General features: G+C 40.0%; 1 protein-coding gene across 1 annotated transcript; it reads right to left on the bottom strand.

Moving 5' to 3' along the window:
- Positions 1–1,965: 1,965 nt before the first annotated feature.
- Positions 1,966–13,080, bottom strand: HAUS3 (HAUS augmin like complex subunit 3). The gene is made up of 5 exons (XM_063459849.1): positions 13,022–13,080; positions 9,925–10,845; positions 8,222–8,661; positions 4,530–4,755; positions 1,966–2,612 (listed from the first exon to the last, which is right to left on the bottom strand). The coding sequence occupies exons 2-5, from the start codon at positions 10,822–10,824 to the stop codon at positions 2,388–2,390; spliced, it is 1,791 nt and encodes a 596-aa protein (XP_063315919.1). The 5' UTR covers positions 10,825–10,845; positions 13,022–13,080; the 3' UTR covers positions 1,966–2,387.
- Between the last annotated feature and the right edge of the window lie 3,124 nt (positions 13,081–16,204).

Here is a 16,204-nt window from a genome sequence, read left to right as displayed (position 1 = left end):
CAAAACAGTTCTCTTCTATGCTGGAGTACAAAAAAAAACAAACAAACCAAAGAGCAACAGATGGATAAGATTTTATTGGCTTACCATAATCAGTTAAAGTGCCAGGTTAAAATAGTGCTTCAATATCTTTGTCGAACTTCAGTTAAGTATGACAATACAAAGACAACATAATGTGTTTACATTCTCTGTAAATATGGAGCGGCATTATTTTATACAAAATTACACTTTGATAGTTCTAGCAGCTACATCCCTTTTGACTTAAATATGAATGGTTAATCTTATGGTCTTCGAATGTGGCACTAATACTACACCATAAACACACAAAACAATTGCACGGTGTATCCATAAAGATGAAAAGGCCCCCTCTGTGGCTAATTCATGTTGTTTATTTACTAGTTAGTGATATGTGAACTAAACCCCAGAAAACAGGCCAAAATGTTAAGTTTAACTGCTTTTCAAAATTTTGCCCTTTGGTTGTAAATAGACCCCTTCCTATCTCCAAGACGTACTTGGAAATCAGAGAATATTTGAATGCAACTTTCCTGGTTAAAGGTAAACTATAGGCTTGGGATACAAATTGTATTCCTAGCACTAGAGTGCCCCATTTTTTACGCCCCCTCCCCGGCAGCAAGTGCCGCAATCGCGTTAGGACAACCTAATAGGAAAGCATAGATTCTTTTTATGGGGTTTTTAGCGGACGCTTGATGTCCTCATGCACAGCGGAAGCGCCTCTAGTGGTGGTCAGATAGACAGCCACTAGAGGTGGAGTTAACCCTGCAATGCCATTACTGCAGTTTCTTAATAACTGCAATTATTACAATTGCAGTGTTAAACAGACAGGGGAAGTGTACCCAGACCACTTCAATGAGCTGTAGTGGTCTGGTTGCCTATTGTGTCCCTTTAAAACACTGTTTTTATTATTATATGTTTCAGTTAAGAAATATTTCTGCCTTCTGGTGTCTTTGATACAGGACATTTAAGCACAGAAGAGGGTTTAACTCCTAAAGTGCAGCAGGTCACAAATAGAAATTGCAAATGCATAACAAATATTACCATTTTAAACCCTTAAGGACCAAACTTCTGGAATAAAAGGGAATCATGACAGGTCACACATGTCTTGTGTCCTTAAGGGGTTAAAGCTCTAAAAAGTATTACAAAATAATTGACAATCTGGAAATAATTTTTATAACAGGAATTTTGAGGCAGATTTAACAATCCTCTCCTATCTATTTTAAAAAGGACACACGTGGCACTAAGTAGTTCAAACTCACTGAAGTTATTATAGTAACTAGAGTCCCACAAGCAGGAGGTACAACCTAGGTGGAGTACAACCCCCTTATTAGTCATCCTATCCCAAACTAGTGATGGTTGGCGGTCAGTTGAGCACTCTCGGCCTATCCCCGTTGCCCAGAGCTTGTCTGGCTAACGCAGAAGCATCAGTCTGACCAGTAGAGAGGGACACGGCACCCTGATTCAGTGTCAAACGGATTACAAATTGTTTCACATTGAGCAGTGGGATGGCTTCAATGAGATGGTTATAGTGCCTAGTGCAGGTGTAAGCAACCTTCGGCACTCCAGATGTTGTGGACTGCATTTCCACTGATGCTTTGCTGCCATTTTGGCTGTAAGAGCATTTGGAGAGATGTAGTCCACAACACCTGGAGTCCTGAAGGGTGCCTGCCCCCGGGCCTAGAGAATCCCTTTAAAAACAAACATACTACAAAAAAATAGACCCCAATATAATACTATAAATATTAAGCATTTTCAATTTTTTCCTAGGATACTTGTTATCCCATCTCAAAAGAAGAAGCAAAGGGATTTAAGATATATTAAAAAAAATAAAATACAAATAAAACTAGTTCTTTTAAAACTGGCATCTGTAAGATTATATTTTACAGGAACTGTAGATAGCTACTGGAAGACTAAAAAAAAAAAAAAAAAAAAAAAAAGCATCATTACAAAATAAAGTGCTACTTGTTCATGAATCTATGTTTTAAAACAGAGAGTTGAAATTAAGGGCACGTGGAGAAACCACTTTGGGAAATGACAATGTGCTGAGCCAGTCTAAAAACTTGAGATTTACTTTCCATCAATTCACACTTCAGTGAATAACCCTGCAGGTTCCAATGCACATTATTTAACTGTACTAAAAACGGTTTCAAACATTATCAGAGTGCTAGATACAGATTTAGCCATACCATGCACAAGTAGACTTTCAAATAAAAGTTACACTTATACAAAACACCGCCTACAGAGTTCACATTTCCTTATTTGAAAGAGTGGTAAAATAAACTACGACCTCCGTGGCATTTTCCAACATTTCTATGGATTAAGACAAAAGCAATATATAAAAAAAAAAAAGTTCCAGATGTAAACACAGAAGTGTCTCATGTAGATGAATGAACGTGTGTCTGGGACTCCACAGATTCCACTATACTCTTTAACTGTCCTTCATTTTGGAAAAAATGCACGTAAAGTTGTTTTTCCATTTGGTGCATTTTATTGGACTGTAAAATCTTCCTCTTTACTTTCAGGTCTTCAAGCACTTCAAGCAAAACATGGTTCAACCTGTCCAGCTGAGAATCTAACTGCTGAAAGTGATTTGCCACCTCCTAAAACAAAAAAAACACACAAAGAAACAAAAATAAAATCAACAGAATAGAGCACGCTAGCCTAGAATGCAAAATACATGCAGCACATTTTATAATCTAATATAAAACATAATTGCCACTTAATGTGAATAAATACTTATAAATAACAGCAGCAAAAAAAAAAAACAAAAAAAAAAACCACCACACTTTTGGGGGAAAATGAATTGCATGTATATATTTAAAAGACTTTGAACTAAATCGGAAGAAAAAAAACGCAAAGGATTACATTCAACACTATCAAATGAACATTCGATGATCGAACTGAAACATCGAAAAGCATAATGGGTTTATTAGTTCCTAAGAAATCCGAGAATAGCAAATCAACCAATTTGGACTGAATAGACATCGGAGCTTCGAATTCCGAATATGACATGACTGGAATTGTTCCAGTACATCACTACTGGGTTTGAAGAGTGAATAATGGCATGTCGAGGAGTGTAGATCACTTCTGGACATTCCCACCCGCAAAGGAACACCACGATTGGTGAGAAATTTAATTTGAGCCCCTATAAAAACGGAAAACCCAGGAGAAGCAAAGTATCAATTGTAAAAGCCCGGTGGACAGGCGAAACATGTCTTGGAGGAAGTATTCCAGTTTTGTTTTTTAAACAATTACTTTTTTTTTATATAAATGTATCTTTTATACATTTTTTTACAATCGCTAGCAGTGTGGCCTGGTTGCCATCCGCGCTGCCAGGCAGCAAGGGAGACAAGGAGTCCTTTACATTCTGTGCTCCTCTCGGACAGCTCCTTCATGCACCCTGCAGAGAGTCAGCTGCCGGGATATGACGTCATCCCAATATCGGCATCACTGCTGGGCACACAAGGGACCTGTGCAGGAAGAGCAGAGATCCCAGCCTTGCAGCAACCGTTAGCCACCAGGGACAGAGGAGCCATTCCAGCCCTCCCACAGAAAGGTAGGGAGGCTGGGTGGATCTCTTAAGTATTGAATGTACAAATATAATTTGTGTGTATGTTTTGTCAGTGATTGTGTGTGGGGAGGAGGGGTCTGTGTGTAAGTCAGTGATTATGTGTTTGGGTCTGTGATTGTGTGTGTGTATAGGTTTGTGGGTCTGATTGTGTGTATAGGCATGTGTGTATAGATAGATATACACACATATGCACAAGTGTGTGTATAGGTCTGTTAGTGTGAGACTGTTTATAGGTCTGATTGTATATATGCGAGTCTGTGTATATGTGATTTTGTGTATAGGTCTGTGATTGTATGTATTTGTGATTATGTGTGCATTTGTATATACATGTGTATTTGTTTAGTAGATATCTTAGCCAACATAAGGATAACAAATAAGGCTTCTGAAGTTTTATTATACTGTATGTGCGGACCAAGACAATTCTTGGACATTGGAGTAAACCTTTAAACACAGATAAACCTATATGTAAAACAAAAGTTAAAACACTTTAAGGGGCACACTGAGCAAAATAACCACAACAGTTTGATTTAGTGGTTATGCTGCTTAGTATTCCCTTGTATTGTCTTGTTAGTGTTCCCAGGGCATCCTTCAAATTAAAGTAATCCTCTGGATATTGAAATGTGTACCACATCGCACCTTTAGAAATTACTGCAAAAAGTGAGTGAGTATGTGCTCCCCCACCCCTTTCTCCAAAAGTCATGGACACAACCTGTCCACAAATTTCTCCCAAAAAATAGGGATACAAACATCCCTTAGTTTCATAGCATTCAGCCTCTATAGAGGCTCAGTTTGCATGATTGCCGAGCCCAGCACTATTTGGGCTCCATAGAAGTGAGGTAATGCATCTATGTAATTCACTTTCGAGCAAACAATTTGTTAAGACACAAGAGAATGTGTTCACAGGACACGCAAACCGTTATATTCCCAAGTACTACTTTTCACTTACCGGCGTGTTCAACAAGAGTTCCTTTCCTTCAGGATACATAAAATCCTGTAAAGATTTCAAATTAGCATCAAGCTTGGACAGAAAGAGAGCTTGTTCCCGCTCAACAACAGACAGCTGATCTTTCAGGGTAGTGACATCCTGGTTTAATTTCTGAGCCACAGACTCTAATCCACTGTATGTTCTGAACAATTTCTGTGTCTGATCTCCGTCCAGAAGCTGGTATAATCTACAAAACATGAAAGGTGCAGCGAATAAACATCAATGAACACTAAGCACGACAAAGGCAAGCAATGAATCTCAATACAACTTAACCACGGCAGTCAATGTAACAATTCATATACTGTCAACAAGTTGAAATCAACCAGATGGAGGAACTGGGAATTGCAAGTTATGGACGTTTCCTGAGGGTAAGGGTATTGAATTCTCTGAACACTCACATCCTCAAGGTTTTAAAATTCTCTGGCAATTAAACCACCTGAAAAGAGCTTAGTATCGGGAATAAGGGTGACCATCATTTTTGAGGTGGTGTTTAATGGCTTCCCTGTTCCAGATTGCAACCAACATGCCAAGGCTAGGATACATAAGAGCCACTATTTTTACACAGATATTGAATTGTGGTTAATAAGAGTAAGAAAAAAAAAAATAGAGGTAGCGCCACAATTTTGAGAATATATATATATATTATAGTTGATAAACAAATATATATTTAAAAATCCAAGAGATAATGTAGAGATGCACTTGTCAGAAGTGTTTTTTTTCTACCAAGTGTCTGTGTAATTCCTCAATGGGCGTAGCAGGGTGGGTTCAGCAGTGGAGTCCGTATGAAACAAAGGAATTATAGGGTAGTATGTTCTTACAGGGGATAATAAAAGGAAGACTATACAGTCCTACTCACGTTTTATGGAGCTGCAAGAATACATGAAAATGAAGTCTAATGTAGTAGGTGGACCATAAAAAAAAAAAAAAAACAATAGTTCTCACTGAATAAAACACCAGGTGGTTACTATTTATGCGGTTTTAACCTATGTTCTATTGCTGTATGAATAAAAGGTACTTTGGCTTATTTCACACTTTACTAGAGGGTGCCATTTTACTCTTTTTTTCTACATTTTACTATCACTACTATTTTATCTCATACTGCCTGGCACCTGATTTTTATCTCCAATGAGTACTACTCCAAAAACATCCTTGGTGGGGATTATACCACCCACGCCTGATCCATAGAGCAGTCCGCCTGCTCTGGTAAATGTGAGTATGTTTCCATTTATCCCTACTCCTGGTATTTTATTCAGTGAGCACTATTAGTTTATTTTTATGGTCCACCTACTACATAGACTTCATTCTCACGTATCCTTGCAAGTGGGGATTGTACCAGTGTATGCCATTCCTATTGGAGCTAGTTACAGCTCCATAAAACGTGAGTAGGACTAGATCTTCTTTCTTTTAATATCCCCTGTAAGAACATACTACCCTATTATTTCTGTTTCATACGGACTCCACTGCTGAACCCACCCTGCTACGCCCATTGAGGAATTACACAGACACTTGTCAAAAACAAACAAACAAAAAAACCCAAAAAAACACTTCTGACAAGTGCATCTCTATATTATCTCTTGGACTTGTTTATCATTTGGACTTTTAAATATATATTTATCTAAATCTATAATACATACTATCTAATTGTGGAGCTACCCTTAGCTCTCTCTTTTTTCCTGTGTTTTATTTCCATTAGTAAGACAAAAGGGATCCCTACTTTTTGGGGTTAGCTGCCAGGGCACCTTACAATGGCACCAGGCCAGAGAAAAGATTGGTGCAATGTACTCATCTCCATTGTGCAGCTGAAAAAGCACCCAGATTTAGGTTTTACCTTGATTTCTTATGTCCCCCACCCCCCCCAAAGAAGTTATTCAGATAATATCTTATTTATCTATTCAACTGAAATTCCAACACAACAAATAGACAGGCTTTTATAAGGATTGCATTCTGAAAGACAGGTGACCAGTATCCACCTGATATCACAATACACATCCCAGTTAACTGAATTTTAGCCAGGTGTGAATTCTTTTGAGTCACATTTTTCTCAATAAAAATAAATTAAAAATAGTGTGACAATCTGTGGTTAAATTTTGATACTGGATAAAGACAGATTTCTATATTCATCACACTGGATAGGAAAAAAAAAAAAAAAAGGAACATCAATGGGACATGGAAACTTGTTCGAAGTTAAAGTATTCCTTACTGGCCTGAGTCTTGTCTGCCTTTGAAAAATGTTCTGGCATGAATCTTCAAGTGTTGCCTTTGGAAAATGTTCTGAAACAGATTCCTTCTTCTGGCATTTGCTCTGGGACTGCTGTTTCCAGGTTGACATACCATGGAAACACTCAAGTAAAAATAATAAGGTTTTCTAAACTCTATAATATAGCTGTAGATGTTGTAATACAGCAAAAAGACTACACGCTGGCCTCTACAGCAAATCTCATCTACAGGAAAGATTCTGATTTCACGTGTCATGGAAAAACCGCCACCTTGACAGCATAATAAATTCAACATCAACCAACCACAAAAATACAGTTTAAATTTGACTAAGCTATGCAAAGAGAACAAAGCATGATGTTGAAGTGCTCTTCTTATTCAGCCAGCTTTCTTATTCGGTGATAGAAGATAGCTTCTTATTCATCTAACTTTTTTATTCATTCAAAATGTTAGAAAATATTATATGTGCAATATAAATATTACTTGATGAATCCAGTATCCATATACAAACCATAGTTCTACACATTTCTGATATAATAAATAATACAAATACAATGTTATTAGCTACATAAATTAAGTTGGCTCATTTAAACTGACTCCTGTTTCTGTAAAGTAGAACACGATCTTCCGCCTCTTTATAAAAATACACATTTGCCACTTAAATGGGGCATCAAGATATCAAGATGCCACCTTTAAATCAATGCCATTTAAACTAAATCCATCTTGGCATTAATTTCTATAGGGGTGTCCAGTGTATAGAAATCAATGCCAACATAGATTTAGTTTAAATGGCATTGATTTGAAAGTGGCGTCTTGATGTCCCTTTTAAGCTGCAAATGTGTTTATTTTAAAAGCGGAAGATACAGTGTTCTACTTTACAGAAACAGGAGACAGTTTAAATGAGTTAACTTAATTTATATGTAGCTAATAACATTTATTATTCTTTTTATTTATTATTATTATATCAGAAATATGGTTTGTATATGAATACTGTATTAACCCCTTAAGGACCAAACTTCTGGAATAAAAGGGAATCATGACATGTCACACATGTCATGTGTCCTTAATGGGTTAAGCAAGTAATATTTATATTGCACAGTTTATAATCTTTACATACATTTTAAATGATTAAAAATGTTAGATGAATAAGAAGCTAACTTCAACCTGCGAATAAGAAGCTAACTTCAACATCACAAACAATGCCAAGCACGGTCAGTACTGGTCAGAGCAGGGTAGATTATGTAGAATAATATTTTTGTTGGACGTTAAATTTTTGCAGTTTCTTACGAATCACAGCTAGGGTGCTCTCCATGTCAAACATGGCAGAAGGCAAAGCCTATATAGCATCCATTAAGTAATGTTATTTTGTAAAAGAACGTGATTTTTTTATTTAAATGGACGTTTCTAAATCAGTGGAAGAGATTTGTGAGCGTGCCTACCTGTGCGAAGCAGAGTCTTTGGAATCAAGGTTACTTCTCGGTTTAGAGGAGGATAATACATTGAGATCAGACATCATCAAAAGTCTCTCGTCCAGTTTATTAGCGCTTTCCTTTAAATTTTCAGTTATGCCTGTAAGCTGCAGATAAACCTTGCGGTGTTTCTTTAATTCCAATTCATAACCCAGCTGAAGAAACTCAAAAGAAGCTTTTTGTTTCAGCAAATGATTTCCCACAATGTCCTGTTTCTTGGAGTAGCCTCGGTGATGGGCAAGCTGTTGGTCGTAGTTTCCTTTCAGAATAGGCATGTTTAACAGCTGGGCATTCTGCTTAACCAACTCTAGAACACGATCCTGTTTAATAGCATCAATCTGGGTTTGAAATTGTGTTATTTCGCTGTTTAAACTTGAAATTCTCGCCTGCAGGTTCTCTTGGTTTACTACCTGGAAAATAAACAAGTTATAATAAAAAAATAAAAAAATATTTCAGGCCTTTGTCATATCAAGGATTGTTATTCTCAAAACAAAACAAGGACTACGGTGATTTATGCCGATTATAAAAAGCACAGGAACAAGTTTAAGAAAACTGTCAACTCCCATGAGGTTCTCTCCCCGGGTGCCATGATTTAAAGGGGCACTATAATCACCAGAACAACTACGGCTTAAAGGGAAACTCCAGTGCCAGGAAAACAATCCGTTTTCCTGGCACTGCAGGTACCCTCTCCCTCCCACCTCCTAATCCCCGGTTGCTGAAGGGGTGAAAACCCCTTCAGGTCACTTACCTGAGACCCCGCTAATTTCCCTCAGTGGTGGTTTCTTCTCGCTGCCGCTCCTCACAGACATTACATCGGCCGGTGGGCGAGACCTAATGCGCATAGACAGCCACTAGAGGTGGAGTTAACCCTGCAAGGTAATTATTGCAGTTTATAAGAAGAACTACAATAATTACACTTGCAGGGTTAAGGGTAGTGGGAGTTGGCACCCAGACCACTCCAACGGGCAGAAGTGGTCTGGGGGCCTGGAGTGTCCCTTTAATGTAGTGGTTTTAGTCTCTATAGCAGGTCCCTGTAGGTATTTTAGTTTAAACACTGCCTTTTCAGAGAAAAGGCAGTGTTCACATTGCTGCCTATGGACACCTCCAGAGGCAATCACTTAGACGGCCACTAGAGGTGCTTGCTGGGTCAGTGCTGCAAGCTCTGCATGATGATACTGAACTTTCCCCATACAGATGCATTGAGTCAAAGTAGTGCCATGCTGCCACTCCCTACCCCATTTAAAAAAAAAAAAAAAAGAAAAAAGTTTTTTTTTAAAAAAAACAATTTGACTTCTTACCTGGATTCACTGGGTGCCGCACTGCATCTCCTCTCCTAACACCAACAGCTCCACAGTAGGAACTCCTGTTAACACCCCTAAATTAGGCTCTGCAAGCTCTCCATCATGGTAAGTAAAGCTATGGACCTTCCCCAGGTAAGAAGTCAAACTGTTAAAAATGGTTTGCCCACTTACAATAGAGTTGGAATTGCCAGGGCACCATACCCACCACTGTAGCTGTAGTAGTTATGATGTTTGGTGTATTCCTTGAATTACTTCCATGCTATCCACTGCAGTAAGCAGAAATTAGTTTTGCTTTCCAAAAACATCCTTCCAATAAGCCACACTTTTATTATAAAATCATACTAAGATACTGTATTAAAGCACTTGCATTACCTTGTTCTGAAAAGAAGAAGCATGACCCTCAGCCCACTTCAGGCCAGCCTTAAAACTTGCCCCTTTAGCCTTTGATTGAATTAGTTTGTGTTTTGCTCCAGTATAGGCCAACTGAAGCTTCAATGTCTCCATGTTTTTCTCATCAACAGTGTGCTCAGAAGTCTTTTCAGAACCCTGAGGAAGGTGCTGAACGTTCCCATCTGAGTCTTGCATACACATCCAGAAGCCTTCATCAAAATGTTCTTTAATAAATGATGTTATTGCAGCCGTGTGCTGTTCTTCACTAGACAGATACTTATCTAGGAGAATTTGGAATAGAAATGTCGGTGAAGACATCTCACAGCCTTCTTCAGGAATGGTAAAGAAAGACATTAACTCACGGACACCTTGTACAATAGAACTAAGTTCATTATTCAACCTCTTGTTTGTGCCCTCTAAAGCCCTCAGTATTTCCTTCAACTTTTTAGCATCCTCCTCCTCTAAATTTTGTAACTTCATTGATAGTTGACTATTTCCAGAAGCAACCATTTGCAACTTATTGCGTCGATGGATGCGTACATTTTTGAGTTTCTGCAAAGACTCAACTTCTTCCTCTAGCTTCTCTATTGCAACGTCTTCCATGGTAGCCATTTTTGTGTTGGTTGGATTACAGGTCTTCAAAACCTCACTCACACCTTTCTCATCTAAAATGGCTTTGCCTGACTCCTTTAACTCTTTAAATGCTTGTAGTTTCTCATCGGGGACAACATTCTGCTCGGTAATACTTGCACAGAACCAGTCTAAAAATGGTTTGGCGTTGGTGGTTTCAAATAGCCAATCAAAATCTTCTCCATCAAGTTGAGGGGCTTTGGGGTAACCAGCTTTACGCAATGTCTGCACAAAGCGTTCACCACTATTCATGTTTTCAGATTAAAGAAAAACCTGCAAAGTAAACACATACAAAATGTGTGTTAAGTATAACTGTGGCATCTCCCATGAATATGCATGGTGAATATGTGACCATTTGTATGCTTCAGTATATCCCTGCTGGGTAAAATGGCAACCAGTGACATCAGCTCCCATAAAAAAAAAAAAATATATATATATATATATATATATATTTAGTTGTTTGGGGGATGGAGTCACAAGGGAGTGTTCCTTTAAATTAAAGGACCACTCTAGGCACCCAGACCACTTCAGCTTAATGAAGTGGTCTGTGTGCCAGGTCCTTCTAGGGTTAACCCATTTTTTCATAAACATAGCAGTTTCAGAGAAACTGCTATGTTTGTGAATGGGTTAAGCCTTCCCCTATTTCCTCTAGTGGCTGTCTCACTGACAGCCACTAGAGGCGCTTGCGTGATTCTCACTGTGAAAATCACAGTGAGAGCACGCAAGCGTCCATAGGAAAGCATTATGAATGCTTTCCTATGTGACCGGCTGAATGCGCGCGCAGCTCTTGCCGCGCGTGCGCATTCCGCCGACGGGGAGGAGAAGAGGAGGATCGGAGGAGGAGAGCTCTCCGCCCACCGCTGGAAAAAGGTAAATTTTTACCCCTTTCCAGAGCCGGGCGGGAGGGGGTCCATGAGGGTGGGGGCACCCTCAGGGCACTCTAGTGCCAGGAAAACGAGTATGTTTTCCTGGCACTAGAGTGGTCCTTTAAAGTTTAATGGTGCAATGAACCCATGCCTGCGAGCACTGCACTTGCATTAGGACTTCCCCCATAGGAAAGCATTATGCAATGCTTTCCTATGGAGTTTCGGGTGATGCTGCATAGTGTGAGGATGTCCAGCGTCAGGCAACCAAAAGTCGCCTAATCCACCGGAAGTCCCTCTAGTGGCTCTCTGGTAGGCAGCCACTAGTGGTGGAGTTAACTCTCCAAGGCAATTATTGCAGTTCCTCAGAATTGATCAATTAGCTGAAGTGGTCTGGGTGCCTATAGTGTCCCATTAAAGTGCACTTTGGATCTGATTTTTAGATTTACCTTAAATCAGATCTAAATAAAAAGAATACATCACAAAGATATATTAATTGTATATTTTCGAGTTATACTCACCATACCTCCCCGTTCCAGTAACCTTGTTTTCTGAGCTTAATAGGTGCTGCTCTTTGTATAACACCCACCCCCCAGTCTGCCTGCTCTCTGCATCAAGTCTTCCTTCATTTGCCCTGCTTGGGAACACTTCCCAATGAGAGCAATCCTCCTTTGTGATGCTCACTTCGCTGCCAACATGCTGGTATCGAAACGGATTGACATCACTTGGTTCCTATACTCCCCAGCCAGCGCTAGCAGCATCGGACAGGAAATTACCATACCAACCATTGCACATGCACAGTGCTTGCTACACGTGGGGAGCAGAAGGACCGCCTGTGGGTGATCTTTTCTGCTCTCCCTTGAAGCTGACACGTTAATAAAGAAAGAGGGGAACTCTGATACACCCTAAAGCACTCCAGCAAGTTGATATGCTTTAGAGGTCTGGAGCCTTTAACCCCTTAAGGACCAAACTTCTGGAATAAAAGGGAATCATGACATGTCACACAAGTCATGTGTCCTTAAGGGGTTAAAGGGAAACTATAGTGCCAGGAAAACAAACAAACTACCCCCTACTGTCACTTGGCTTGTTCCAGTGCCGATGTCCCTCGGTGCTGGCTCGGGGTTCGCCTTCGCTCATCTCTAGCTCATGTCAGCCGGCGGGGGAGACCGAGGGCGCATGCGCGTCAACGGCCGCACCCACATTTGTATAATGCTTTCCTATGGGGGTTTTGGGTGACGCTGGACGTCCTGAAAGTCACCCAACACCCCGGAAGTCCCTCTAGTGGTTGTCTAGTAGACAGTCACTCGCGGTGGAGTTAACCCTGAAAGATAATTATTGCAGTTTATCAAAAACAGCAATATTTACAATAGTAGGGTTAAATGACCTGGAACACTGCTCCCACACCACTTCAATGGGCTGAATATGTCTGGGTGCCTGTAGTGTCCCTTTAAATGTTAAGTTCAAAGCTCATTCCAAGCACCATAACCACTGCAGAGCCCATGTGGTAGTTATGGTTATATATATAAATAATGGAGAGCTATATGTGACAGACACCCTGAGTATGGATGCAGGAAGATTATACTCACTCTCCGGGGAGGGCAGGGATGATGAACGCTTTGCTTTTCCCGCTGCTCTGGTTCTCCACGTGATACAATGATACATTGACCGGAGTACGGCGCGGCCAGAGGACCAAACATCCCTGAAACGCGAAACACTCCAAAAACTTGCACTGCCTGCCCTCACACCGGCAGATTGTAGCCTTCACCGACTTTATTCTTCTTGTTATTTACGTAAACACAGATGAATGTTTAATTTATTAACTAGGAAAGCCAAAGCTAAAAACGTTTATAATTTTAAGTGCGTGGACGCTTACACTGGGAGACTGTGTTCGTTAACTAGAGCCGCATCACGCCTTACAGTTATTGCTTGCAATGGGCGGAGGGATCCAGATGTAGCACATACAATTCTTGCGGACTACGGCTCCCGTGATACCCTACCATCTAGTCTCCTTAGCTGAGCATCCTGGGTAATGTAGTTTGCAGCATCTACTTCGCAATTATTGGCTCCAATGACGTTATGTTTTGTCAGTTATAACATTGATACAGCCTTCCCTCAGTACTGGTCAGTACCAGCAGCTGTATGTAGTCAATGGGCAGTGAGAAGGGCATTTTTATATAGAAAAAGTCAAATTTTTAATCCATTTTAGTCATTATTGTAAATTTTGCCTCTTTTAATAACCAGATACAATTATCTAAATAGACTGAATCCCTCAGAAATAGAGCAGCTCTCCCCCATCTTAGCCACAGACCGCGCCTGTTACTTGTTTTAATTCAAAAGTCTGTAACACGTGTAGGCGGTTATTCACAAACAGCAAAATTAGAAAAAATTCTCTCATATCCGCTATAACATGTACAATTAATGAGGCACGTTAGTGAATAACGCTCCGGATTTTGGTGAGGATTGGAGGGAATTTGGGGCGGGCCCCTCTACGCCTGCTATGCCCGTATTTCCTATGTGTTTTGTTTTGTTAGACTAAAAATGTTTGTCTTGTTTATCTATATTGTACATCGCCGCAGAATCTGTTGGCGCTATATCAATAATTGTAACTGTAACTTGTCTTGTTTATAAAGAACAAAAATGCAGAAATACAGGCAAGAGTTTGGATTTTACAACCGCAAGGAGCCGTTATCGAACGCTGCGGGGAGAATTATGGAGGCTCTAAAGTCCCGTTCTCCATACCGAGCGATAGGGGGTGCGTTCACCGAGGAAAGTAAGATGTTATCTGGTACTAATTTCCTAGCAAAAAAAAATAATAACTTTTATAACTGCACTCTGCGTGGACTTTTTTTCTTTGTATTTTCAAGGTATTCAGAATATTTAAAGAAGCGGTCTAACCACTAAATGAGAATTAATTATATAACGAACCCCTCGTAACTGACCAGTGATGTATAACCTATGACATATATTACCCTACCCTTTTACCATCTTAAAAGTCGCCGCAAGATTAAGCATCTTATGCATCTTACATGTACTTGTGCGGCTCGGTTCTTTACTTGTTATTGACATTAATCTTTATTTCTTAAGTGTGAATCAAATTCTTCGCTATGACATTAGTCTATACTAGACCAGGGATAGGCAACCTTCGGCTCTCCAGATGTTGTGGACTACATCCCCCATAATGTTCTTACACACATAATGCTGGCAAAGCATCATGGGAGGTGTAGTCCAAAACATCTGCAGTGCCGAAGGTTGCCTATGCCTGTACTAGACCAATGGCGGCTGGAGAGGTTTTAAGATGGTGGGGCGCCGGAATCCTTACCCAGATTTTTACTCCTCCCTATACAGTACAGAGATACTCATACGATACAGAGAGCTGAGCATAATACAAAGATGCTCATACAATAAAACATGCTGGGCACAACAAAGATATATGTATAAAATACATAGGGCTGAGCACAATACAGAGATAACCATGCCCCAAACAGAGCTGAGAAAAAATAGAGATATAATGCACAGAGCTGGGTAGACCACAGAGATATCCATGCAACAGGGCTGAGTAAATACAGAGACATAAAAAGCTGGGCACAATCACTGTGATGGATTACACTAAGCTGCAATACAGAGATACCCACACAGTACATGTCTCTGTATAATGCTCCAGCTCTCTCTCTGTCTATCTTCCTAGGCTCACTTAGCTCTCTCTTTCATGATCTCATCTTCAGTAGTGGTACTGCTATGATAACTTTAGCTGTCTGTTAAATTGGCACTGTCATGCCGAACTTATCTTTCCCCAATCACTGCCTCTTTTCTTCCTCTCTTGGAACCTGTTCTTCATTTCTTCCTATCTGATCTAGTTTTCATTAAGGAGGAGCTTAAGTCAGCTCCTTTTTTTTGTGGTCAAAGAAAGTTTTCCCACATTACTCAACCCCTCTTCCATGTTCTCACGATGCCTCCATTCGCTGTTTGAATGTCCTGTCATGTAGACTAGGGCGCCGGTGAATCCACAGAATTTCGTCCTAACTGAATGTGTATAGTTTGTCAATTCGTGTTAGGGTCAAATTTGGGCATTTTTGTCGGTTCAGAATTTCATTCGAAAGAATGTAATTCTGATCTGATTCTTGCCGCAGCTGCATCTTGCAGCAGCGTAGTAGATAGGCCTCTAATTCTCACAGTACTAGGGGGCTATCTTCTAAAAAGCTGAGGGAACAAAATTGGAACAATTGCTTAGTATTAGTAATTAACCATTTTAAGACAGGAGGGCGTACAATTACGTCCTTTTTAAAGCGGCTCTAAACGCCGCGGGGCGTAATTGTACGCCCTACGTTTTTTTGTTACTTACCCGGTCGCCGGCGATCCCACGCCGGCGATCGCGGTTGGGGGGACTCCCAGGGAGCCCCCCGCGGCAAGTCTGCCCTCCAGCAGCCCCCCCGGCCATGTGAGAGTGAGGTCCTTGCGAGGACCTCACAATCACATGGCTGGGTTAGCTGGCTCAGGCATTGCCAGCAGGGGGACTGCCTGTAATGACAGTTAGTCCCCCTGCTGGCTGAAATCAAATAAAATAAAAAGTTAAATCAGTGTAAAAAAAAAATAATTATATACTTAGATCATATATATATATATATATTATATATATATGATCTAAGTATATATATACACATATACATACACACACATACACTGTCTAGGTGTATTTTACTATTAATATATATATAATTATATATATATATATTAATTTCAAATTACACGTAGACTGATACTGATTAAATATA

Source organism: Pelobates fuscus, chromosome 6, assembly GCF_036172605.1.
Source record: "Pelobates fuscus isolate aPelFus1 chromosome 6, aPelFus1.pri, whole genome shotgun sequence".
In the NCBI taxonomy this organism is placed as follows: Eukaryota; Metazoa; Chordata; class Amphibia; order Anura; family Pelobatidae; genus Pelobates; species Pelobates fuscus.
This window is presented reverse-complemented; position numbering and strand designations above follow the sequence as displayed.